At 45.4% G+C, this 25,196-nt stretch overlaps 3 protein-coding genes across 5 annotated transcripts in view; 1 reads left to right on the top strand and 2 right to left on the bottom strand.

The window, feature by feature from the left end:
• Positions 1 to 2,838: 2,838 nt before the first annotated feature.
• Positions 2,839 to 9,887, bottom strand: LOC101079666 (cyclin-T2-like). The gene is made up of 9 exons (XM_003966494.3): positions 9,664 to 9,887; positions 9,071 to 9,152; positions 8,867 to 8,995; positions 7,391 to 7,451; positions 7,219 to 7,281; positions 6,403 to 6,448; positions 5,126 to 5,289; positions 4,935 to 5,005; positions 2,839 to 4,855 (listed from the first exon to the last, which is right to left on the bottom strand). Exons 1-9 carry the CDS (start codon positions 9,819 to 9,821, stop codon positions 3,791 to 3,793), a joined length of 1,839 nt encoding a protein of 612 aa, XP_003966543.1. The 5' UTR covers positions 9,822 to 9,887; the 3' UTR covers positions 2,839 to 3,790.
• Positions 9,043 to 22,692, top strand: LOC101079895 (transmembrane protein 163). Of its 2 annotated transcripts, XM_029840083.1 has the most exons (9): positions 9,043 to 9,059; positions 11,354 to 11,603; positions 12,540 to 12,659; positions 15,961 to 16,004; positions 16,080 to 16,171; positions 17,456 to 17,552; positions 20,410 to 20,521; positions 20,750 to 20,891; positions 20,967 to 22,692. In XM_029840083.1, the coding sequence occupies exons 2-9, from the start codon at positions 11,402 to 11,404 to the stop codon at positions 21,025 to 21,027; spliced, it is 870 nt and encodes a 289-aa protein (XP_029695943.1). In that variant the 5' UTR covers positions 9,043 to 9,059; positions 11,354 to 11,401; the 3' UTR covers positions 21,028 to 22,692. The 2 variants fall into 2 exon arrangements, with proteins under 2 accessions (XP_029695943.1, XP_003966544.2); XM_003966495.3 differs by lacking the exon at positions 9,043 to 9,059 and having other exon boundaries at positions 11,251 to 11,603.
• Positions 22,626 to 25,196, bottom strand: part of mgat5 (alpha-1,6-mannosylglycoprotein 6-beta-N-acetylglucosaminyltransferase) — a 52,366-nt gene continuing 49,795 nt past the window's right edge. For both annotated transcript variants that reach the window (XM_003966462.3, XM_011606170.2), the window contains exon 17: positions 22,626 to 25,137. In XM_003966462.3, the coding sequence (XP_003966511.1) occupies positions 24,939 to 25,137 (199 nt within the window). In that variant the 3' untranslated portion in view covers positions 22,626 to 24,938. The remainder of the gene's footprint in view (positions 25,138 to 25,196) is intronic.

The following is a 25,196-nucleotide window of genomic DNA, read 5'->3' as shown; positions in this document are numbered from 1 at the left end:
TATTCTAATGAGGGTGGTACTGTCTGTTATTACTGTTATATAAATAAATCCTTTCATTCATTGAGGCACTTGTGACAAACACTGCAGCCAAGTATGAACGGAACCATTAGGGGGAAAATAATTATTAGGCAGGATATTTTCTTGGTGTTGTGATTGCAGGGTCATTATGGCTCCCCTAATGAAACAAACCAGCGGAGAGACTCCGTCTCCGCTGTGGCTGTTATCGTCGTCCTTCAGAGAATATAAAAAGGAAAACACTTCAGCGGCAGGCTAATTAAAACCAGAGAGGTCTGGATGAGGAGGCCAAACAACCCACACAGGTGGCGGACGCGTCCCAGCGCACGGGCGCGCAGCACAGCGGTGTTCATGTACGCGTCTGTGTGAGCGTGCGCGGCGGCAGCTCACGTTTATTACCTTCGGGCGCGTGTGAGGAAGCTGTTGGAGGCGCAACGCATTCATTTTAATGGCTGCAGCCTCCAGTGCTGTCACTTCAGCCCTCGGACTGGAAGGTCCTCGCCGCGTTCTTCTGACAGGACCGGCACCAAATAGGCCATCGGTGCCCCATAATTAGTTCAAATGTCCAAGTGAGTGAATTATTGATGATGGGAGATGACGAGGGAGGAGGACATCTCACACTGACTCTGTTTTTTTTTTAAAGCCCCCTTTTTTAGAGGACAGCAGCTGTTGCTGTGCGCGTCCCACCGCAAACACGAATCTCTGGTGGACGCATTTGCATCGGCCAGCGGAGTAAACTGGGATGTAATGAAGGGAATCATTACTGAGGGGAAACTGCAATAATATCTACTTTTCCACTTGTTAAAAAGGATATAGCCGAGAACCGGCTGGAAACAAAAACAGTAAACCGCGCCAGGACGACGGAGCATAATTTATGCTGCTGCCAATCACCAATATAATTGCGCTGCTCTGGCGTAATGGCGGTCCGGGCCCAATCATTCCCCCCCTCCGGCTCTATCTCAGGTAGCTACTTTTCCATCAGCTCCTGATTTTTCAAGAGAGACCTCTCAGAGAGGAATGACAATGGACTTTCAATGGCTTGTAATTATGCCACTTTCCTGCACAATTTCCTGGGCATCATTTGCATTAAGACTCATGGGTGTAAGTGCACCATATGCTGCTGCGCACAGGCCTCTTGATCAGATCCACTGCCGAAATTACCCAGTGTCGTGACATTTCCTGGGATGCTTCTGAGCCGCCACCTTCCAACAGTTATCCGCGTGTTAATTAGATGGATCAAGTCCAAACTTTGCGACGGTGTGAGGCGCGTATGTGTGAGTTCGTGTGATGGCTTCGGCTGAGGATCACAAGGTGTGCAGAGGGGCACCTTGGATTGATGGCACCAAAAGCAGCATCTCTTTTCAAGGTTATTCGGTGCTGTGTCTTGTTTGCTTTTGTTTATTTATTTATTTCTTATAAATCGGAGAACAGATGAATTGACGTTGACTTTTCTGCCATTTTAGGCCAAATGTAACACTGCCATCTAGTGGACGCGAGCGGCACTGTCGCTGCAGGGCAGCAGAGAGAGAGAACACCTGACGTCCAGCTGTCATTTTGCTTGTCAGACAGGACAAACTGAGTGACAAGACACGATTACTATCTATACACATTCCTTTGCCTGCCGAAACAGCGATAAGTGATCAAACATTTGTACGTTGGACCTTGTGCTAAACACATTTCTGCTTTCAAGTCGTAATTAGATCGTGGATGTTTTTTTCCCTTTCAGATGGCTCCTAATTCTGGGATTTGTTGCTCACAAAGCCGTTCTCATATCTCTTCTCCTCTGTGGATTTCCAAGCAGTAGGCGTCTCTTATTCAGCTCGAGAGGTTGCTGAAAATAAATCATCACCCTCCCACCAGTATGTGATAATGTCCAGATGGTTGAATCTTCACTGACGTCCTCCTGCTGAATTTCCCCATTGTCTTCTCCCGCTAAAATTAGAAGGTAATACTTGGTGAAAAGGCTGCGTCTGCTCTGAGAGCGCTGGTTAATTATCGGGGCCTGGTTTTATGTTCCACCCACAAACGAAGCGTCGGTGCTGTGTTGAACCCTCAAACACCTTCGAGGGCTGACAGCTTTCAGTCAGACGCTCTCTCCCGTTTGTTCCTCTGGAAAGAACTAAAGGAAACAAAACAAACTGTCTTTTTGCAGGCGCAGGAAGAATTTATTTGATCACATGCAATCCAGTCCAATGGCCCGTTAACCTCGGTAACTTCTTGAAGTCAACGGCTCAAAAAAGGCCCATAAAATCGAACACATCAGCGGTTAAATACTTGAATACACTTATGTCACAAATTCATTCTGAATGAATTCAAATCTCTAAAGGTTTAGATTTTTACATGTTTAAATAAAATGATTGACCATCATTTTCCTTTAACAAAGTGTATGTGCATGTTTGTAGTTTGTGAATGATTCAACTTGTGAAGTCTTTTGAGTGATTGGCCTCCTTCCTTCAGACTCGGGTCCTTGCTGCTCCAAGTATCATCATTATATTAAAATTCCCAGTGACGGTAGTGGTAGGGATGGTTGATGTCCTCCAGTAGAGACTGGTCTGGTACTTTGTGTGTTAGCCTTGGCAGGGAGGTACCATATGAGTTCCCCCAGGACTTCATGATTCTTGGGGCTTTGTACCCAATCTTGATACTGGGGGGTGATGATAAAATCACCCCCACACTGACCTGGCGTCCAGGCTCCCCCTTGCCCCCTTGTAGCATATTTGTACCGTATTGTGTACTTGAATTTGCCTGGATTTGAACCGACAACCTTCCACACTAAAGTCAGTGGTGTAATGAGTCTAATGACGACTCAGTGGAGACGACGGCTCTGATGTAATTGTACACCTTTATTTGGGCTCCCAATACACAATTCCAGGATATGTTCATCAATAGTCTGCTTCAGATCTGAAAGATACACTGAATGGAGAAAGGTTTGGAATCGATGCAATAAATTAACAAATTAAAATCTGAACTACACTTTTATGTACACAATCTCATTTTAGAAATCCGTGTTTTTTGATAGTTTACACTTATACTGAGTAGCAATCGACTAAGTACAATCACAAGGACTTTATGCAGTTGGAGCCGATAAATCTTAAATGCACTTTTACAGCAGATGTAACATGAACGTCGGTCGTAGCTCTAAAATGAGACTCCACGTTTAGTTCGGATGTGGCTTCAGAAGTCCCAATAAACAGCAAAATGAGTCAGCCACGCGCTTCTATCGCTTTTAGAACTATTACATCACTGCTGGAAAGATAAGCAGACCGTGTTTCTCCATGTTCTGCCCCCTCCTTCAGTAAATGGACGACTTGGTACACCTCCACAGATACAGGCAGTTCACCCCAACACAGGAAGATTCGTTCATATCAAAAAAGTTCAAGACCTGAGATTTTAGTGGAACAAGAGGTTGATACATACAAAAAAAACAAAAAAACAACCCTGTAAACTGTCACGATGGCTGCGAACACTAGCTAGGATTTCCCTTGAGACTGAAAACATGCACCTTAAAATATCAGTTTAAGTTAAAAGAACATTTAAAATGTTTCTGTCTTCCCAGTCGCATTCTTTTTTTTTGCAAGCTAGCATGTCACAGCTCTATGCATATAATCTTACATTTTTGACAGCTCACGTTAATCATCAATGATCGGGGTAGAAACGACCGATGCCACGATGCGAAATTCCGATAACTTAAGACAAATAAATCCATTTAAAAAAAAAAAAAAATTCTATTAAACATAGTAATACCTTCTAGACATCGCTGCGGGCTCTTTGAGAGTTACAGGTTCATTCTTTGGGCACTTAGTAAAGAGTCCAGGATGTCAAAAGTGTCTTTGTAGTTGGTGTGTTGACCGTTGGTGGCGGCCAACAGGCCGTTGGTTCCATCGTGGCCGTGGTGATCCACCATCCTCTGGCTGCCATCTGTGGCGTATTGAGAGGAGCCCAGGCCTGCTTTGGTGCTCCTCTTTGACGAGTGGTGGTGGTGATGGTGGTGGTGGTTCCCCGCGTCAGAGTGAGGCCTCTTGCGAGAAGAACCGGAGGAGCTCACGTCATTGAGGTGGTTGCCGTGCGCTCGTATGGTTAAGGATGGATTGTCTATTGTCCCCCTGCTGTTCCCGGTGAGGGAGTAAACGTGCGAGTGGCCGTGTTTGGAGTGACGATGGTTGCTGTGCTCTTTGTGCTTGTCCTTCACGGGCAGAGTCCCGCTGTGTTCTGTGGCCCCGTGGCGCTCGGATGAGACTTTGATTCTCATTTTGATCTCCTCGCCGGAGGCAGAGCCGTTCTCCCCGTAAGGAGCGGGCAGCCTCGACTTTTTAGAGCCGGACTTTTCTCTCCTGCCCTCGCTTGAGTGACCGGCCTGCTGCGGCTGAGAGCGTTTCTTGTGATGGTGCGAGGACAGGGCCGGAGGCGGGGCGCACGCGTCCGAGCCGCTCTCCTCCTTTATGCCGTTCTGTAAGGCCAGCTCTGCCGCATGTTTCTCTCTGTACTTCTCCAGAGTCAAGACCTTCTGCGGCCGTGAGAAAGCAGCAGCGTTTGTGCCCAGCTGCTGGTGTTTAGCACCGGAGCCTCCCGTGGCTTTGTGTTCGTGTTTCACCAGCGTGTAGTCTGTAGGGTGAGGGTCAGAGAACTGGCTGTAGCCGCAGGGCTTCGACTGGTCCCCTGACTGCTGGTAAGAGACAAAGGAGACTGCGATGGAGCTAAGCGGGGTCATCTCTGTGTCCGAGGCAGACGTGGATGGGAAGAGCGAGCTGGCGACACCAGAAAGTGCGTCTAAAGACGTCCCTTGGAAGGCACCGTCCACCGCTGCGCCCTCCGTCTTTGGCTTCTTGGCTGCTTGGTTGGCCTGCACGACAAGACGTTCAACATTAGGCGCTGAAGCGGCGCTGAGAAGAGGCTCAGTGCACCGTCTGAAGTGAACGTACCCTCCAGTTCCGTATCCTCTTCAGTTTGCTGGGCGTCTTCTCCAGGATCTGAAGGAACTCGTGCGTGAGCTCTGGCCACCGAGAGAACAGAAACAATCAGCTTTGGCCAGTAACGGCAAAAACAACCAATATTTAATAGAGCGAACCATCGTTTGTAGCCGCACAAGGTCAAATCCAGGGGGGTTTCTTACCGTCCAGCAGCTGCAGCGTCACTGTGCAGTCCACGTACTCCCACCAGTGTTTCCCATCTGTGGAAACGGGAATCTCCCAGTTGGACCACTTACAGGCCAGATGGATGCACACACAGGCAACAACTGTGGGCCTGTACTGCAGGCAGAAGGTGGTGAGGTGCAAGCTGCAGAAGACAATGAAAAAGAAAAGAACAGAAAAAGAGATGTTAAGTTTGTAATAAAAGAGACACACTCAAGTCCATTTGCAACAACAATATCGCACAGCGCTACAGTCTAACAACACTCAGTAATGCTGACAGCCCAAAATGTTTCCTCATACACACAGCCTTACCTGACACCTGGAACATCTAAGTAAATATATCTTAATTCATCTACAATACAGAAATGTAGATTGTTTAAAAGCTGTACTTAAATATGCACATTTGAATTCTATGTACAACTATGAGGTTAATTTCAGGTTGCGAAACCTTGGCCTCTTTACAATTGGTTTGCAATCATTAATTTTGTCTGGGTCCAGAATATCAAACTACACTGCAAAACAACCCAAGTGTACACAAAACAAGTGGAAAGATTAGCTCCCCTGGCTTAAATCTACTCACGTTATTGATTAAATGTAAAGGGATTTCCAGAGAATGAGGCTGTTGCTCACAGCACAGAAATATTCTGTAGTCTGAACTCTGTCGGGAACATTTTTTTATTTCATACGTCTTTGTTTAAAAGACGTTTAAAATTGGTTAAAACGCACGTTTGTTCCTACTGTGGGGGCAGCAGTGGCCAGGCGTCTTTATACTAATAAACTAAATATTCTAATCAATAATACAAAGCAGCCTTTTAATTCTTAATGTAAAATGTTGATTTTGCAGTGTAGCTTGGCTTTTAACTGTTAGCTTTCAGGACAAAAAAGAAAAAAAAAGAAATTTTTCAAATAGCCGTGAACTATACTTACCCAAGCGCTTTTTAAGCTTACGATTCTTTAGCGGCAATCAATATTCAGGCTACCATTCGAGTGTTTTTAAATAGAAATATGCACTCGTCACCAAACAACTGTGAGAGGTAAACAGCACCACTACACTCCACATTGTGCATTTAACCCCTACGTGCCAACACAGAGCCCTCGTACAATACACCGCACACAGCAGCCCGGCCGGTACTTCCCCCCGCAGGTGGGTTCCCAGCAGCTGGGCGCCAGAAGGGCGTTGGACACAGAAGCGGGGCCCCTGCAGGACAGGAAGCTATAGTGTGCCATTACAGTGCAATAATGGGAACAGGATAATAACCTGTTGGTAGCCATGAAATAGGAAGTCTGTGCCAAATCCTTGCTTGCTGTAAAAGAAGGAAAAAATAGTCTTTAAAAAGTGATGGAACAATACGTTTAAAAGCTTAAACAGGCTCAACTTTACTCAAGCAGGAGTTTTGGGGCTGATCATTGAGCTTAAATAAACCGACTGTGGATCGTGATCCGATCACGTGAAGGAGCAACGTGCCCATCTAAATAACTTGTTTACTGTGTACTCCTGTAGGGAGCTTCATTCTCTTTATTTCAGACTCCATTGCGGGGTCCATAGCCAAGTAAAAAGTTAAGACAGAATAAGTGCTTTTCTTTTTAAATCCCAAGATATAAATATTCAGATAAAAGTTCATAGTTAAATCAAGACAAACCAAAACAATATTACAGAAATAATTGGTGCAACACGTCAACTCAGTGTAACTAAATGACCTTAATGCAATTAAATTACTTTTACATATCTTTCGCATTCACGGTTGGAAAAAAAGGCCACGTTGACATTAAGGAAGCACATTTAACCCAATGGCACCTGTCTATTCTGTTGGTTTAAAGCAAAAACAAATCATGTCTCCTTGGTTTGCATGTGTGTTTCACATTCTTGTGGCGTTTATGTTTTGAGCTCTGCCACCAAAACACAATCTTTGATCTATGATCTATGCACCGGAAGGATCCGGAATGATGCCACTGATGGCAGACATTGGGGTGGATCATAAAATAAAAGAAATTGGCCGACAGAGCCGATCAGATTAGCAGAAAGCCTAAAACATGGCAGATATTTTACAGGGAGGAAGATAGAAACATCCCATACCTCGCACTAACTGGGAACACCTCACAACATCTGTGTGTGGATGATCAATTGTTATTTCGAATCCTGCAAATCAAATGAAAGACATTCAACATGCAGCACAGAAAACGATCTGAACAGGAGAAGGCCTGAAACGGCAAGTGTCTGATATGTCAACGTGACCGTGACCACTCACCCAGTGTCTGTAACACCACTGTTTCTAGGGCTACGAGCTCCTGTGCCTGCTGCTGGAATGCCTGGAAATGAAAGATTGATTATTCAGTCTCATAAAACCAGGCATCCACAGAACATGATGTGGATGATGGAGATGGGTCATCGTGAATCAAAGAAGCCAACTTCAATGTTTACATTGTCAGCAGCCACCACCATCAACGTCCTTACCGTCAGCAACTCACGGCCCAGAGTTTTCAATTTAAAATTCCATTAAACTGTTGTCAGGCGAATTATGGTGCAGTTGCACACAACCGCCAGCAGTGGCGCTGTGATTAAATTAACACCGCCGGGCTGTCAAAGGATTGTAAATTTATCAAATGATTGTAAATTTATGGCCACATAATGGCGCCTATACACACGGATGAAGAAAAGGTTTCGTTTCAGTAAACACGGCTGGTGACAGATCGACAAAAAGGCTCAGTGTTGCTTCTTTTGCACCCAAACATGCTACATAAGGTCACAGGACCAGAACGGTAAATCCCAAGTTCAGCGATTTTCTTTTTAACAAACCGCGTCTCGAGTCGAGGGAAGTCAGGCACTCGTTCAGGCTGTGCTGTTGTTCCCTGCTGCCTTGTTGGGGTGTGTTAGAACTGCTTTAATCCACTGTTGTGGCTACATCTGTTTGCACTATTGTTGCCCTACATGTAAAAAAAAAATCTCTAACATGGTCTATGTTTTAATCAACTTTTTTTGCTGGGGTGGATTTTACAGCCTATCTGATGCTGTCATATACGCTATGATACAGGATATTTAGACACATAAAAACAACAGTTTAACAAACCCAACTCGTGTGTGTTACCATTTATAGCCACAGTTGAGAGGAGCACTTTTTGACAGGTAGCAAAAAGTGACAAAACACACTTCCATTGAAATTAAGAATGCAAGCAATGCTATAATTATTTTACAGTAACTTTTTAAATCTTTCCAGGTTGAAAACAAAAACAAAAAAACATAGCCAATGGATTTGACCCTCAATTGAAAAGTTATTTTCTGCACACAAGATTTTCAGATATGAGACTATCACACTGCACGTGTACAGCAGAATAATGCTGAACTGAGCTGGAAAATGAAAGCTAAAACACCCCTGCGTGGCTGAATGATAAGGTGGCCACCAATGGTCCAAACCATCGTGAATAGAAAAACATCAGGAGGTTCGACAAGATGGAACCAAGAAGGCCAAATCTCCTGCAGCCTAATGCAAGTAAACGGCTGGTTAAACTGCTGCGTAACGAAACTAAAATCTAAAGCAAAGCACATTTCCAATTACAATAAATGATCGTGCTTTAAAATAATGCCAAGTTCACATAACAACTCCTAAAATAGACTGGCTGAAACGGGTTGAAATCAGGTACATGTGCACCAGTGAGCCCACGTCCAGGTACCAGCAGCACATTTAAGAGAGCAAAACCCCAGTTTCGTGGTTCCAGCCTGTACTTACGTTGCTCTTTGTGTCTAGAGCGGGTTCTTGCGGATTTATACAGGCATGGGCTATTTTAACAACATGTTCCAGCTTCCTGGGCTGCTCTTCGACTTTGGCTGCCAGGAATAACGTCGTCTGTGAAATTATCTGGAGAGGAAAAACAAGCTGGTTTTTACAGCGGGTGGCGTCAGCGGCATGAGCCAACAATGTGGTGATACTTACATTTCTATGGAATTTGGTGAAAGAGTGAATCATATAAAATCTGTGCATATATACTATAGCGGTGTTTATAATCAGTTGAGAGCTGCGTGAAGCAGTTAAGGTGGAACAAATGTAGAGGAACAAGGTTATGACGGCTTTATTACCGCCGAGCTCGCCTTGAGCCACTAGCTATGGAAACGTGACAAAGACAAGAGGCGGATGATCGCGCTTCGCTACGGAATAGTGCAAATCGGTGACCCACGATCGCAATACTGCACTAAAGTACACCTTCAATCGGTGGTTTTTTCTCATTTGTCGCGGCGCTAACAATAGAAACAGCTGCCCAACGAGACAAAACAAAAGCTTAGCTAAAACCTAGGCCGCGACACTTTTCTAGAGAGCTAAATACCGAGACGCTGCTCGCATTCATCCGACCTCCTTTTTGACAAAAGAGCGCATTTGCGTGACGGATAAACTTATTTAAAGACTGAGGGGTTTGCAGGCATCGTTACACGACAAAATCTTGTTATTCTGACCGGGCCTTATTTAGCCAATGCTAAGTCGAACGCAGGTTTTCAGCCGGCCGGCTAGCATTCAGATTTCATAAAGGATACACGTTGAGTCTCTGGCCTATGTCTTGGATCAGGTTGGCGGCTTGCTGTCGGTACGAAAGCTCTCTGTCAGCCTCTATTCCGCAGCGTCTTGACGGCGTGTTTTCCAGCTGATCCCGGGTAAAGAGCCATTTCGTAGAAGGTCCCCGGTGCACCGCCATTACGCTCCCACAGCTAAGCCCGACGGTGTTAGCATCGGGAGGGAGTAGCGCTTCGGAGCACCGGAAACACAAAATGAGTCGGAGACGAGACAGTCGCCACACACGGAAGAAACGGCGGCTGTTTGGCTACAGCGCCCCGTGTGGTCGGGAGACGAACTGAGGACTTTTCTTGCGTAATGTTGCCCCTGTCCCCCAGCCAAGAGGGACTTTGATATTTCCTGCATGAATGAATTAAGTTTGGATAGTAATAAACAGGAAGACAGGACTTCACAATGACAACTCAAATATTTTTCAGCAGTTTGTTGAATAAAAGGCATTATGTTTCAGCAAATTATGTTTATAAAATTTCTTTTTAAATTATTTGTTATTGTCATGACTTGTCTCATTTGAGTGATAACTCACGAGATAATGGTACAAAAATCACGACAGAAAGTGCAATACGTAAACTATGGGAATATTATTCTCGTACATGTATTACTGTCTTTCGACCACTAGATGGCAACGGAGACTGCGAAATTCGTAGCGCTCAGTTTGCCCAGAAATGTTGTACTATCTGTAGTCCAGGGGGCATTGCGTTCCTTTAAATATATCAGATATTCAGTATCAAACGTAATTTTGATGGCGTTAAATTAAAATGGAAAATTTAGAACAACAAATAAGAGTTCCCCACGATAGAACATTAATTCTCCGACATTACAAGCAGTGATGGACTGTCAATAAATGGATTAATTCATTTATTGTACTTTCAACGACAGCCCGGTCTCCTAATTCAGTTGCCATGCAACATGCATTTTATTTGACATATTCTGTATTTTATCAATTAGACACATATAGATTATAAATAAGTCGCATTTTGTCAGTAATATTGGATATGTATAAATATAGTTAGTAAGCATAAATACTTTGTTTTTACTTAAATGTAACTATTTGCCTACTGTTTCCAAGACTCCACCATGTTATTTTATATAGTAAGTGTATTTACCCCGATGGTAAATCACGACAAATCTCGTTTTCACTTGTGTTATACTAATGGTGTCACTGTGTAAACTCACTGACACACAAAACCTATAAAATAAGCCTGTCAAACATCGTTAAAGATCCTGCTCTGCCCGAAGGTCTCGGTGCGCGCCTCCACGACGTGCGTGGCGAGGTCGCCGGAATTCCAGCGCCATAGTAATTAGAGTCCATGTGTGGTAGATCATTCTCACCACGTCGTGAGGCTGCGGTGAATATTGACTCAAGTCTCTGGTCCACATTGATGCGCGTAGCGCACGCATTAATGTGGACATTCTACTTCCTGTTACCTCCTTCAAAATAATTACTACGTGTTAAATTCAGACGTACTGCGGTTTAGGAAGTCTGGTGTCTAGTCGGGTATCAAATGAACTTTTATTTTGAAGGATACTTCCTTTCATTTCCGGTGCTGTTTCGTCTTACGTTGTGTGGTGTTTGGCGCAACCGGACCCGCTGCCGCGCGAGGTGTCTCCCTCACTCCTCCCCTCACCGGCTCTCTCCCTGTCTGTCTCACCCAGGTGCGACATTTCTGGAGCGCCTCACTGGAACCGTAACCATCCGAGAACATGACGGACTCCGCACCGCCAGACTCCACCGCCGTCCCGGACGGGGTTTTAGTCTTGGACCCCACGGCGGTGAACGGTCAGTGCCGGCAGGAAAACATCCAGCAGCCGGAGCAACAAGCGCAGCAGCCCAGCACAGCAAGTCAGGAGGAAGGTTTCAAGATGGACCAGGAGATGAAGATAACAGACAGTGTCGACGACCGAGGTAGGCGGTGAAACTTTCAGACGGCCCGTCGCCATGGCGCACTCCGTGCGTAATACCGCGGCTGCTGGTTGTTCCTGCGCAACATGGACACATAAACAAGTCTGCTTGTGTTGTACAGCTGGAACATCCATACTTTTGCAGCTGTGGCTCATGATCCAGCAGGAGGAATCATTGGAAAAGCTTTGCATTTGAGACGCAGATTTGGCCCCTTCAGTGTATTTATCTACTTTCTTCTGCTGAGATTACAGGTTTTGTGGATGCATGCTGGCAGCCATTTAAACAGAAGCAGGTGTTCAATATCTTTAATATGGCGCAGCAGTAAGTGTCCATGCACCCCCAAAACACCAGGGGGGATAATTCAACTCTGTAAAAGAAAAGATAGGGGGGCAGCATAAAAGGTTCCGTATACATACATAAATTATTTTAACGATGGCAACAAATTTGAGAATGCACCCTCGAAATGACAAAAGATGACAGAAACCCATTTTGCCTTTAAATTGAACAAACAAATGCCTGATAAGGATCTGCCCCCCCCCCCCCCCCCCCCCCCGTCCCCCCCCCGTCCCCCAGACTGCTCAGCAACAGCAGCAGCGCCAGCGTTTAATCAGACTTCTTGTCATGTTCCGCGTGTTTTTCCACCAACATTTCTCTGCCACACAGCTCACATGGTTTCATTTAAAGCAATGCTGGAATCTCGCAGTCATGGTAATGGCCCAACAACCGTTGGATTGTCTGTTACTATGACGGCATGATCATTGACTCACAGCAGAGGAAGTGTAAGTGACTTCGACAACGTTCACATCCTGTCCCATCAGGCGCTGTCCTCCTCAGCAGACACACTCTTCCTTCACAATAGGTCCAAAGGGTTCTGAGGTAGAACCCAAAGCTGTGTTCCCATGCACGCGTTGGCAGTGTTCCATCTGTTGTCGTCCGCAGGTCTTTTGGAGAGCAGTATGCGTCTGAAGCCTCACGAGGCGCAGAGTTACCGCAAGAAAGCTCTGTGGGTTTCCTGGGTGTCCATAGCAGTCACCATCATCCTGGCCATCGTCGCTTTCAGTGAGTGTCTCCTTTCATGAGTCCTCTGTCTCCCCGGATGTGGCGCTTCTTACATTTTTGGGAAAGAAATGAAAACAAAAACAGTGCAGAAAGGTTCTGCAGGCTGCTGCTTGGACCTTCAGTCAAAAGACGGGGTTGTTCTTTACTGTGGCGTTTGCTGCTCAGAGAGGCAGCGAGCGTGTGCAGGCTCATTAGGTCTGAGGTCTCAGTAGGTCCTCCTGCAGCCTGATTCTACAGTTCAGTCTGAACCTCTTGATCTTGCTTCATCCTGGTTTCACTCTGTGAAATTAGAGGTTTGCAGGTTGTGTCAGAAAATGTCTTCTGCAATCACCTCAGATTATTTGCCGTCAAATAAAAAGTTAATGCAGACGTGGGACCAGGATGGAGTGAGTCTTCCTCCTCCTCTTCATGTCTTCGAGTTTGTTTGAACTTCAGAAGGGAACGGAGATGAATGAGGGGACTAACGCAGAGTCACGCCAGACATTAATCGTTGCTATGTGGAGACTAACTGGTCTTGAAAATGTGATTTCAGAGTCATGATTTGATTGGTTTTCCTGTGGTCACAGTTGAGCTTTTGGCTCCAGATTTGTGAAAATGTTTTTGAGTCAGGATGCTTTTCTGACCTTCACACAGCTTTTTTTTTTTTTTTTTTTTTAACTTTGCTGCCTCTTTCAGTTTGGGTAAAAGGAACTCTGCAGAGTCACAGAACATTCCTGCATCACAACACACACACACACACACACACACACACACACACACACACACACACACACACACACACACACACACACACACACACACACACACACACACACACACACACACACACACACACACATTTACAAGTACCAAATCCTTATTTTGGAGTATTTGATGCTTGAGGTTAGAACTGAGTTTCAGTTCAGGTCAGCAAGTTCCCTGGGATGATCTAGAAAAAATCCCACAGAGACAAGTGTGTGTGTGTGTGTGTGTGCGATTTGGACCTAGTGCTGCTCATCTGCAGCTGCTGTTGATATTAATAATGCAAATGTGTGACTGAGTCTAACCTTTGTACAACATTACCAGTAGGAATAATTGATATCGCTGCTAGTCTGTTTAATTTTCCCAGCAGGCGAACACACGAGAGCCGCCATGATTTTACTTGAAGCTGCATGAAGCCTCTTTAGAACGAACATCCTGTTGGATTGACACTGTTAGAAGGAACTCTTGTTAAAGCGGCCTATAAACCCGTCACTTGTGTTTATCCTGTGTACTCAGCTGTGAAGCTCACAGTAAATAAGAACCCTTTTTTCTTTTCGAGTCCTTTGAGCAGCGACAGTCTTGTGTGAAAGTTGGTTCTTTCAGGCAGCACCGATGACACTTGGACAGAACTTTACAGGAGTAATAGAGCTGACGCACCTGGCGTACAGGACTGCCTCAGTGGGCCTGGCGTGGTGTCCTGCAGACTCTTTATTCTGAAGCACACTCCTGCACAGGTGATCTCTAATCCCCCCACTCTCTGATGCGTACCAGATATATTTATGATGCTGAAGTCGAGTGGCTCTGGTCAGGCTCAATCATTCTTGCTTCCCCTGTTGCCAAGAGCAAGGATGTAACGTGCGTGTATTAAATGTCGATGGTGCCAGGACGGCTTTAACATAATACCCAGGACAGCTCATCTACTCATATTTAGATTAAATATATCTTTTAAGAAATCTGATGAAAAATAAAAACTGTTTCTACTCACTTTATTAGAAATGTATCTAAGCTAATTGATTAGTAGCTTAGCAGACATTTAAATAATAGTTAAAGCTGAGTTTCACCCAGAACCTTTTGATTGTAGTGGAGTTTTGGTGCAGTTTTGGTGCACCAACGTGCAGAGATCAACACCGTCATTCGGCCAAATGTAAAAACAACCGGAACGGCAAAATGTTGCAGTGGCTCCAATAATCCAGCCGAGCCCGAATGGTGTTTTGATCTCCCCTTCACATGTGACGTGCATGGACGAGCAGGGGGACCAGGAGACCAGAAACTCACGGAGTGAGTGGTGACGCAGGAGCTCCTTCTCCGCTGACACCCGACCAGCTTTCTTGGGAACCAATTAGGCGCCGTTGGGCTGAGAGTTTACACCACTGCAGTACCACCGCAGATTAATTGACACATTTTTCTTTCCTTTTTGTTTCTGCTCCTAAGGAAGGAAGTAGGAGGAGAGCAGGGAAGGTAGGATGAGTGAGAGGGAGCAGACCAGGATCCTTTAAGCACCCAGAACATCCCAAACAATAGAATTCCCACTGGTGCAGTGGATGGAGACTGTTTCCTTGATGTGAGAGTCGATTTTTAGAATGAAGCCGTCAGTCTCGCATGAGAAAAGCTTTGTTTTTTGTGCTCAGACAAGCGCAGTTGACATGTAAACAAAAGAGCACTTGTGCTTCATTATGTCAATCTTTAGATGACACACAGTGGCGTCCCCACACCCCCTCCTACTCTATTTTCTTTCATTTCAACAGCTGTCAATGAGCATTTGCTGCTGCATAAATCTTTTCATAAGACATGAGCTGTGCAGTTTTGCTTTTTTTTTTAAACAAAAACAACCATCCATCTTTGTAATCCTGTCCTCGAGAACATGTGCGGTCTTCAGGAGTGATGAGGAAGGCTGGCAGGAGGTGTTGGTGTCGATTGTTAATGCCTCTGTGGGGCTGCAGACCTCAGATATTGTAAAAAAAATAAAATAAAAAAGCCCCACCAATTGTGTTTGCCAAGGAATCAGAGGGCAGCGCCGACTCCAGCTGCTTTTTTGAGGTTTGGGCTGAAGTGGAAGAGAGTCGCCGACCGAAGAAACGGTGTTAAAAGTGGGAAGGAGAAAGGGGAATGGCTGAACGATGAATTTGTGGTTCTGCTTAGCAACTAAGGGGGGAGTGCAGAGAAAGAGAGACCAGAGTGCTTCTGCATTCAGAGCTGAGGCAAGTTGCCGGTCCCCAGTGAGTCTTGCTAAAAATAAACCCTGGGTGGAGACGAGAGGATTCCTCCCCTCCTATCTATCTGCATCTCTGGTTCGTTTCATCATCCTGCCCTCCTTCCCTTCCCTGCTGCAGAACCACCATCAAAGGCAGCACCATCAGGTGGCCTCACCTTCGCTGCACGTGGGAGAAAAATCCCCCCGAAACACAAGCACATCTGTTAAACTCCAGTGATGAACAGGGCCCCCCCGATCCAAGTGGTGCTTTATTTTTTATCTATTCTAAAATGAAGTTAAAGGTGGGAGACAAACTGAAGGGAATTTTACAGTCTTTTCTCATTAGCTGTTTTCTCCATTTCCTTCCAGCTGTTTCCGTCATGCGTCACAGCGCCTCAGCTTTTGGATTTGCTGTAAGTCTCCACTGTTTTACATCGACAGCAGCTCATCATTGAGACTGATTTCTCTCTCCCTCTCTCTCTCTGTAGTTTGACGCCACTCTGGATGTGCTGTCGTCGGTCATAGTTCTGTGGCGGTACGGCAACGCCGCAGCTGTCCACTCAGCTCACCGTGAATACATGTAAGTACAGCCGAAAGTCAGGCCCAGCGGTGAGTTCTTATCATAAAAATGATACTTGCACAGTCGGTTTTAGATGGAGGGCCTTTGTCAAGTCTCATGAGCTTTTAATTGGAGAACTCGGACAAAGTTCAGGAAGTTGCTCTGGCAGTAATTGGCTTGACTGAGTTATTACAATTGCCACTGGACTCACAAGTAAACATGGACACACAAACACACAGAAAGTGAGCAGGCACTCAGAAGCACCCACACTATCCTGCACTAGTATGTCAACACTATAGTGTTGACATACTATATAGTGCCATACTATATATGGCAGTACTTCTGGCATTTTTGCCCAGAGTGAGGGCTATAGCAGTTGCCAGGGTAACCAGTTTGAGATGTCAAAACAAGACGAATTAGGGTCGTGAAGCCGGATGAAAATATGCATCAATCTCGAGCTGTTATCGCACAATGCACCTGAGGCTGGATGGATGTGTTCCTCCACTTGACTCGATTGTTTGTGTTGCTGTTGAAGCTGCTGTTGTTGTTTTGATTATTGTTGGTCAACAGGCGAGGATGATTACATCCGCTGCACCTGACAGGCCCACGGGAGCAGGTAGAACGCTTCCTGAGTGAGCGTGTGTGCGCGCGCGTGGGTGTCTGTGTTTCTATGTGCGTGTCCTGCTGTGGACTTCCTGAATAGATGTCTGGCGTTGCCGTGGTTACCTCATCGGCGGAAACCCTGATCACCAAGCATGGCTGGAGAGCAGCCTTCAGAATTAAAGAGGCTTCGGTGGCCATGCATGACCGGCACATATGCTGCGGCCACTCTCGGCTCCCTCTGGGCTTTGTTAATTGGACATCTGCAGCTGCCGAAAGGGCCTCAGCTCACTCGCTGGTGTCACACATTTATCAGCCATTCAGACGTTTTAAACCATCCTGGCATGTACGCTAGCATACTTGTATCAAGGTGTACGTATTGGCGTTATTGGACAAAAATACAGAACTTGGAACCTATTTTCCAGGTTCTCTCAGAGATTCCCCAAGGATCCTCACAGACATTCCCTCCCTGTTATGTTTGTTAAATATGGAAACAGCACGGCATCAAAATATGCCCAGAATGAGGTCAGCAGTGTGTAAATTTATGAAAATGAGTGCGATGGTTTGAAAAACAGCCGCAGCGTGGAGATGCTCTCCATACTTGATCAGCTCTATGAGGTCATGTCATTCGTTTTAACTTGCCTCCTGCCTGTACTCAGTGGAGCTGAGCAAGACTTGATCGGTCCTTCCTCTCCTCCACTACAGAGCCTGCGCCATCCTAGGTGTGATTTTCATCCTGTCTTCCATGTGCATTCTGGGTAAGGCCATTCACGACCTGGCTACCAAGCTGCTGCCTGAAGTCGTAAGTATCGGGAAATGTCTGAATATGCTGCCGGGGTCAGATTTAGATTTATATGAGAGATTTGGATTAAAGTATCAACCATATGGGACAGATTATATCAGCCATTCAACACTGGAGGGAAATAAACAACATTCTGCGTGTGTTGCATTATTACTGTCAGCTAAACATTAAAACTGGGTCAATTAAAAGTCTTATCCGCCTCTCAGGTCAGAATCCTGAATTTAGGCCCAAAGTCTGGTTTATAATCAGATTTCTGGTGGAATTTGCTGCTGCTTTTAATGCCAGATTGTAAAAAAAAAAAAGGCTCCATCTGACCAGGATGCATCCAACGGCCAGAGTCAAGGATTTCACTCAGTCCGGAATAAAACCAGAAATCCCCGTCCACCCCATGTCTGTGTCTAATAATATCTTATCAAAATCGGAGTGTTTTTCTCAGACTCCAGGATAAACAACATGCAGACAGATGTTACAGACTTGTTTGGTTTTTCCCATTTTGGCTGTTTCTAACCGCAATCTTGCCTCTAATCAGAAGAAGTCAATAAATCCAGCTCAGGTTTTTAGATTCCGCTGTACAGATCGAACAAACTGAACTTCTTTTTTTTTTCTCCCTTTGACGTGTGTGAACGTGTGACGGTGTTGTTACTGCTCTCAGGTGTGAACGCTCATGAGGATTCTCACTTTCTGAAATAGCCTCATCACCCCGTTGCCTGGCAATAGTACTCGTCTCAGAAACACCGTCGAACGTGAGGCAGTAATGAATTAATATGCAAGCGCGATGGCTGAATTGTTGTTGAGATTACTGCTGCTCAGGGCGGTCACGATTTTTTTTTAAAAATTAAAACGGCAGTTTCAGTTTCAATTGAGTGTAAAAATTTCAATTTTAATTTCAATTTTATCATCTGACTTCCGAGCCGTCGGATCAAAATGCTGCATGCCTGAGCTTTGTAAACAAAGACTGGCGCCCCCTAGTGGTGGACTGCGGCATAGCTCACAAACTCTTTTCAAAATTCACTGTTTTTAGATGTGTCAACAGTTTGCACCATAGTGATGTTTGCTATCCATCTATTAATTTAATAACATTTATATCTGTTTATGTTGAATGCGCAGGAATTATGTCACTGTAGCGACAGATCAGCCAATATTCAGTTAGTTTCAAATCATCTGCTCCAGCCAAAATAAAACCCACGATATGCATACGTGTGTTTGCTCTGCTTGGACGCTGGAGGAACTTTCATGCTATTGTTGACGTTCTCATAGTCTGCATCCAGTGTCAGGAGAGAAATGATGAGAAGTGTCTCAAACAGCCTCTGCGGCTCTCTTGAGCTCCCGATCCAATTAGCTGCGAAGATCCGTTATTGATTTATCAGCCCGGCTGTGTTTTTCCATCTCCCCACATGGAGCCTGAGAAGGGAGGGGGGAGGGCCAGAGCGTCACCAGACTGACTGTGGGAGCGCCGGCGAGGCAGACAGACTGTGTTTATCAGAGACGGCCTGCTCCTCTGCTGCCGTGCATGCTTCTCCTGCTGCAGCGGTCTCTGGTCCAACTCGCCTCCTCTTCCTCCTGGATGAGCAGCAGCTGAAACAGCATCACTGTGTAGTAATTAACAAAGTCAGTGTGTTGTCCTCATGGGGTTGACAAACCTGTTAAGCCTTTTTTGTTTAAGTTTCTGCCTGCGGTTCTCTCCCCCCTCAAGAGCAAACGCTTGGACGCTGCTTCATATTTAGGGCTTTGAGTGTCTTGTGGAAGCGTCGCCCCGTGTTCCCAATCAGGACGGGGCCCCCGTAACCAGCTCCGCCTGTGTGCGTTCGCTGCCGTCTCCCGGGGACGAGCTCAGCCGAATATTGATCAGAAGGAATTCCCACGGCGTCTTTCATTGCATTTAACAGCTCTGCCCAACATCTGTCAGCACCACAGAAAGGTGGTGTTAGCAAAGCTCGCAGTGAACAAATACTGACAAACACATCACAAAGGATTCAACCAGCTCCTCCCTGTCCTTGTCCTTGTCCTTAATGGGGGTATCGGTGCTGCCTGTCCTCCCTATTTATTCAACTCTTCCGCTGTCTTGATTCTGATCTTCTGTCATTATTTAAGCTGGATTCCGTATAAATGACACGGGGTTAATATCTAAGCAGATATGGGAGCAGGATGAATCCCTGTGGAGCTCCAGTGGCTTCCTCTGGTCACACTGGTCTTGCTGGTATTTAGACTCACCCCTGGTTTGTTATACTCTGGGTAATGTGCTGTTTAGATTTCATTTTCACAGCTGAGGCACAGCCTGACTGGAGCTGTTATGCAGCTGCCTTTTTCCCTCTCCATCATCCTTGTCTTTGAGTAGATTTTTCTGGCTCCGGGACCATAGTGCAATATTAATGCTGCCGCAGAGGAGCCAGAGCTCTGCAGCGCTCTCCCTCTCTCCCTTCATGTCCTCCATCAGTCAGTGATGCTTCGGCGTTTTGTGCTTTTTGTTGCTGTTCTTGGCAGCAAAACTCAAAGGGGGAAGATTCGGGAGGGTCGAAACCCAAACAGAATCAAAACGGAGGCGGTGTTTGATCCGACAGAGCTAATCGTGGGGAACGTAGAGGAAGAAAATTGGGAGTGACAAATATTCCTGCAGAGAGGAGGTGGGGTTGATGAGGAAGCCAGATTTACGCACCAGGCTGGGTTGGCTCTGGGGGCGGAGCTGGCCAGACCAACGCTGCATCGTGGGCTCGGTTCCTCTTTATCATCCTGAGCCACAGCTCACTTTTACACGTTTAACACAAATGAAGTGTTCTTCAGTGACGATAATCAACCAAACAAATCCACTCACGCTCGTTTTAACCTGCTCTCCCTGTGCTGTGGTCTACACTCCTCTCAGGATGGTTTCCTGTTCAGCGTGTCTATCGTCAGCGGATTGATCTGCATCATCCTGGCCGTCATCAAGTTCATGCTCGGCAAAGTGCTGACGAGCCGAGCCCTCATTACCGATGGTATGTGCACGGAAATGGGTTTCCCGCGCATGTTTTAGCTTGAATATTTGGACAAAGACCGACACTTCCAGGTTCCTGATCCAGATGTTGAATAGAAATCCAGTGTCTTGGGACACAAACCCTCAAACCTGCACATCAGTCTGACTTTTCTAAGATGCCTGAGGGATGAATTTCAACACCAAGACTCCAAAAACAATCAGAACATCAGATTGTTGTGGTGTTTTCCAGGGTTTAACTCCCTGGTGGGCGGAGTCATGGGATTCTCCATCCTCATCAGTGCAGAAGTGTTCAAGCAGGAACCTAAAGTCTGGTATCTGGATGGAACAATAGGAGTCCTCATAGGTCTGATCATCCTCGCTTATGGAGTCAAGTAAGTGGGGTGGTGGTGGGGGGAGGGGGGGGGACCATCTTTGCTACCTGTATCAGCTCTTTTCCCTTCTCACAGGCTCCTGCTGGACATGATCCCGCGGATCCGTCAGACCAGGAATTATGAGCGCTTTGAGTGACAGGGTGGAGAATGGGGGGTTTTGGAGGGACAAGGGAGGATGAGGTGTCCCCCCCCCCACCCCTTGTGTGCCCAGACACCCTGGAGGTGCCGACAGAGGTTTCAGCATTTGTACAGTTTTCTCATACATACATCTGGACTGAGGATCTGGGCCAGTGATGACAGCAGCAAGCACCTTTTAAATGTTTTACAGTTTTATGTACAGTATAAATATAGATATGTACGTCTTATCAGCGGACAGGACACTTTTTATCCATTTCTCCATTTGGCCATTTTAAAGAGGGAGTTGCAGACTACTGTATTGTGGACATTATGGCATTTGAACTCCTGAAGGGCGACTTTCACACTCAACTTCTGTTCAGCAAGTCCATGTACTATACCTCTTTTCCACTAAAGCGCCCTGTCTAAACACAGCCGTCTGTTTTTTTCCCAGGGTTCCTTGAGGCCTTTGTTCAGCTGTGCTATAAAATGTCCCTGTGCAAACTGACGGGTGTCGTTGATGTAGCTGGCAGAGCATAAATGGATGGCATCTCCGTCTTATTTATAGAACAAGGACCATTTGGCAGAGCGGTGACCAACACACACACATGCACACACACAGACACACACACACACAAACACACGGTACAACATGTTTTCCGTAAAAACTCACCTGACTGTCGGTTTCACGGGAACAAGCAGACAATAGTCTGTTTTAACAGCTTCCGCACTGAAACAACTTAGAAATGTACATGTGCGTTTTCTGCCATCTGCTGTCAAGAAGGCGTAACTGCAACTCCTAAGTATATTTAACTACATTTAAAAACAAGGATGTGTTTTTACTGTCAGAATTTTAAAAGTAAGCTGCTCATATTTTAAACTATTTGAAAAGAGTTGCTGATTGGTTATTTGGAGGATTGCCAGAGATTTTGGCCTCATCGGCTGACCTGCTCCAGCCTAGACCTCCAGAAAGGAAGCAGCAGGGTCCCACAGGCCCTTTCATGGAATCCAGTGTGTGTTTTGATGCTGGAAATGCTTTATCTTCCACTCTCTTTGATTTCAGGGTTAATGCTGATTGGTTAAGTTAAATATTTGTAAAAAAAAAATTAACATGTGTCTGATTGTAAATGGCCATTAACCTTGTTTTGCGTTTGTAGAGAAATGAATGAAAACCCAGCCCTGGCTTCAAATTTTAAATGTGAAATTGTATCAAAGCACAAATTTCCAGAAGTTCAGCAACTATTTAACTATCAGTCAAAACATTTCATCAGCCTGGAAAAATCTTTCCCTGCCTCAATTTTTTTTTAAGATGCAAAGCCTTAATCTTCCTGCAGTGTTGGAGTGTACAAAGTGAGTGTGAGAGAACGGTGTTTGCTGCAGTGACTGTACCTGAATGTAACACTGTGATGTGAAACTAGTTCAAAGAGCACACTAACGTGTCACTGTGCTGCGTCTTTAACGTGTGGAGTTGCATATAAGCCTGAAATGTTTCAGGCTCAGGTTTTGTACTCGGACGTGTTGGACACCCTCACAGTGGGCCTGTATTTTACTGTACCAGTGTAAATACTGCATCTGTATCGCTGTGGTGTGCAAATATTAGAGCAGAATCTGAGCCTTTTGTCACAGAAAAAAAGGTTTATTTAAAAATAAAGTTATATCCCTCCTCGTCACAGAATGTGAAAAGTCACCATGTTGTCGCTGTATTTTTCAATTCTTCACTGTTTGGATGATCTGCTTTTGAGTAACGGCCCCTTAAAATAGACAGATACACGTCTTCTTTTAAACAGACATTCAATGCTGAGGTTTACAGATATGGTTATTGTTCCTGTCTTCAGGAACACACAGCCGATTTCCAATTTTAACACCCGAACAACAGAAACTGAATAAGGCTTTTTACTACAACCAAACAGGGAGAAACAGAGATGGTCGTGTTTCTTTTAAATACAGAAATTGTCCAAATTCTTCAGGGATTTCAAAGGGACTTTCTGCTTTTTCATCATGGGATCAGATACTTTTCTGTTTTCTGAGGTGCAACAAATCTCATTAAAAGAGCAGCACGGTGAACCATCTGTGCTGACAGACCTGATCCTTCTCAATTAAATCACATCGGTCGCACACACACACACACAAAAAAACCAATGGTTTGTTAATCTGCAGCTGAAAACGGTCCCTACGAATCAGCGGTTTTGCTCCGCAAATGAGATTTATCGACTAGGAAAGCTACAAATCAATGTTGAATGATCATTTTAAGGCAATAATCCAAGCAGAACCCCTACTGACAGGATGTGCGCTACGACAGCAGAGCTCACATATGGAGAACACGTGGCTCCTCTCATGACGCAACCACTGATGGGTAACAGCGATCAGCCAATCAGCACGCCGCTTTAAACCTGAGCGACCAACTGTGAGAAATCAAAGAAAAATTATTTTTTTTAAAAAGATAAAAAATGAAAGAAATCCATTCCGAGGAGCTGAGAAAGGCCGATCTATGTGGCCGGGAGCCGCACGGCGAACACGCATAAACACGCTGTTGCAAACAGAACCCTGTGAAAGGCACATGTTTGAGCAGACAGGCGGATTACACCCACACGGGACGAACGCGGAGGTTTGACGAAGTCGCTCGATGACGGAGCATAAAAAAAAGGTCATTTATCCACTGCTGCCCAGCTTCAGGAAATCAGGAGAGATTCAAACCCAAAAAATGTAGCTTAAAAACAACAAAAGCGTGACAATTTTGCGTGCGAGAAGACTTTATCTTCACTTAACTGCAGGAAGCTGAATGGAACCTGGACTCAAACACTTTAAGTATTCTTGTTTTGTTTTTAAATTACTCATAAATAATAAAAGCTATGGAAAAAGTAAAAGACACCCATTTTTTAAATAAAAAAAAAACAATATAGATTTGTATACAAAATAAAGAGATTTAAAACCCATATGAACAATATACAGTGTTTATATCCTGGTAAACTCAGAAAAAAGTGGAATTTTTCCATTTACAACACAAACTGTTTTTTTGTTGTTGTTTTTTTTAACTGTGTGTAAATTAAAATTGAGATTACCACCGAAAGAAAAAACGTCTGGTAGCAGGACCACTTGGTTGGCATGTTTGCACAGATTTACAGCTGAATGATCAGATGAATTTAGCTCTGACATAACGATAACGAGGCGTGTGTCTACCTTCTGAAGATTAATAACAGGTTTGCTGCCATCAACCACGTCCTACCGGCTACAACACCACATGCTACGACACTACAAGCTGCAGACCTTCACCCCCCCCGAGCCTCCTCTCGGTGTGTGTTGCAGAGGGAATATCTAAACAGTCTAACAACAGCAGTTTCCCTGCCCTTTACTGGCCACAAATGCTTTGTTTATAGTTCTCTACCTCTAATGTAGCTTTCAATAAAACCCAATCAAAGCAAGAAAGGAAATCACAACTGCATTTTTCTGTCCTCGAAGGGGCAACAGAGATCGAGGAGGATGCCTCGGCTCTTTCAGAATAAAAGTCTAGATATCTACATACCAAGTCTGAAGAGAGACATTGGTTACAGTGTACAACTGGGGTTTACTTCGCCCTGTGTCTGTGTCAGTCCAGTGTAATCCTACCTAAAGATGAGGGGACCACGTTTAGATTGATGGGGGTATTTTGAGTCTCTTTGCTGCCCTGGAGCTGCAGACAAACAGCTTCCTGTTATGACGCAGCTTCTTGATACCAACATGGCTGCATGAGCTCCTGCTGCTGTAAAGATGAATCCCTTTGCTGCTGGTGAAACACTCGAGAGCAGTTTCAAGCAGCAGCTAGGAAACAATAAATATGATCGATGTGTCCTTCAGCAGAGAGAGAGAGATCTGTGAACGCTCACGTGCTCCGTGAAGCTGCTTTCATGTTCATTCAATGCTCCAAATCCTGCCACCCCCACTGGTGGCGCGATGCTGCTATAGGCAGTCTTTGCACAGCGCCACCTGTCCCTTCATGTAGTCACGACAAGGGCAGATGCGCTGTAATGTCGGGTGGGCACCGGCGCAACTGAACAGCAGCAGGTCGGACTGGAAGATGCAGTGTTGGCGGGTGGGGCTGTAGGCCGGGACCACCGTGTCTGCGCTGGACTCCACCGTCTGACAGTCGGCACCGAACCTGACAGAGACACAAATGGAATCCACTCACGGTTACCGTCATCTTTAAATGGGTTTTAA

Source organism: Takifugu rubripes, chromosome 8, assembly GCF_901000725.2.
Source record: "Takifugu rubripes chromosome 8, fTakRub1.2, whole genome shotgun sequence".
Classification (NCBI taxonomy): domain Eukaryota; kingdom Metazoa; phylum Chordata; class Actinopteri; order Tetraodontiformes; family Tetraodontidae; genus Takifugu; species Takifugu rubripes.
The sequence above is the reverse complement of the archived record's forward strand: the minus strand, read 5'-3'. Positions and strand labels throughout refer to the sequence as shown.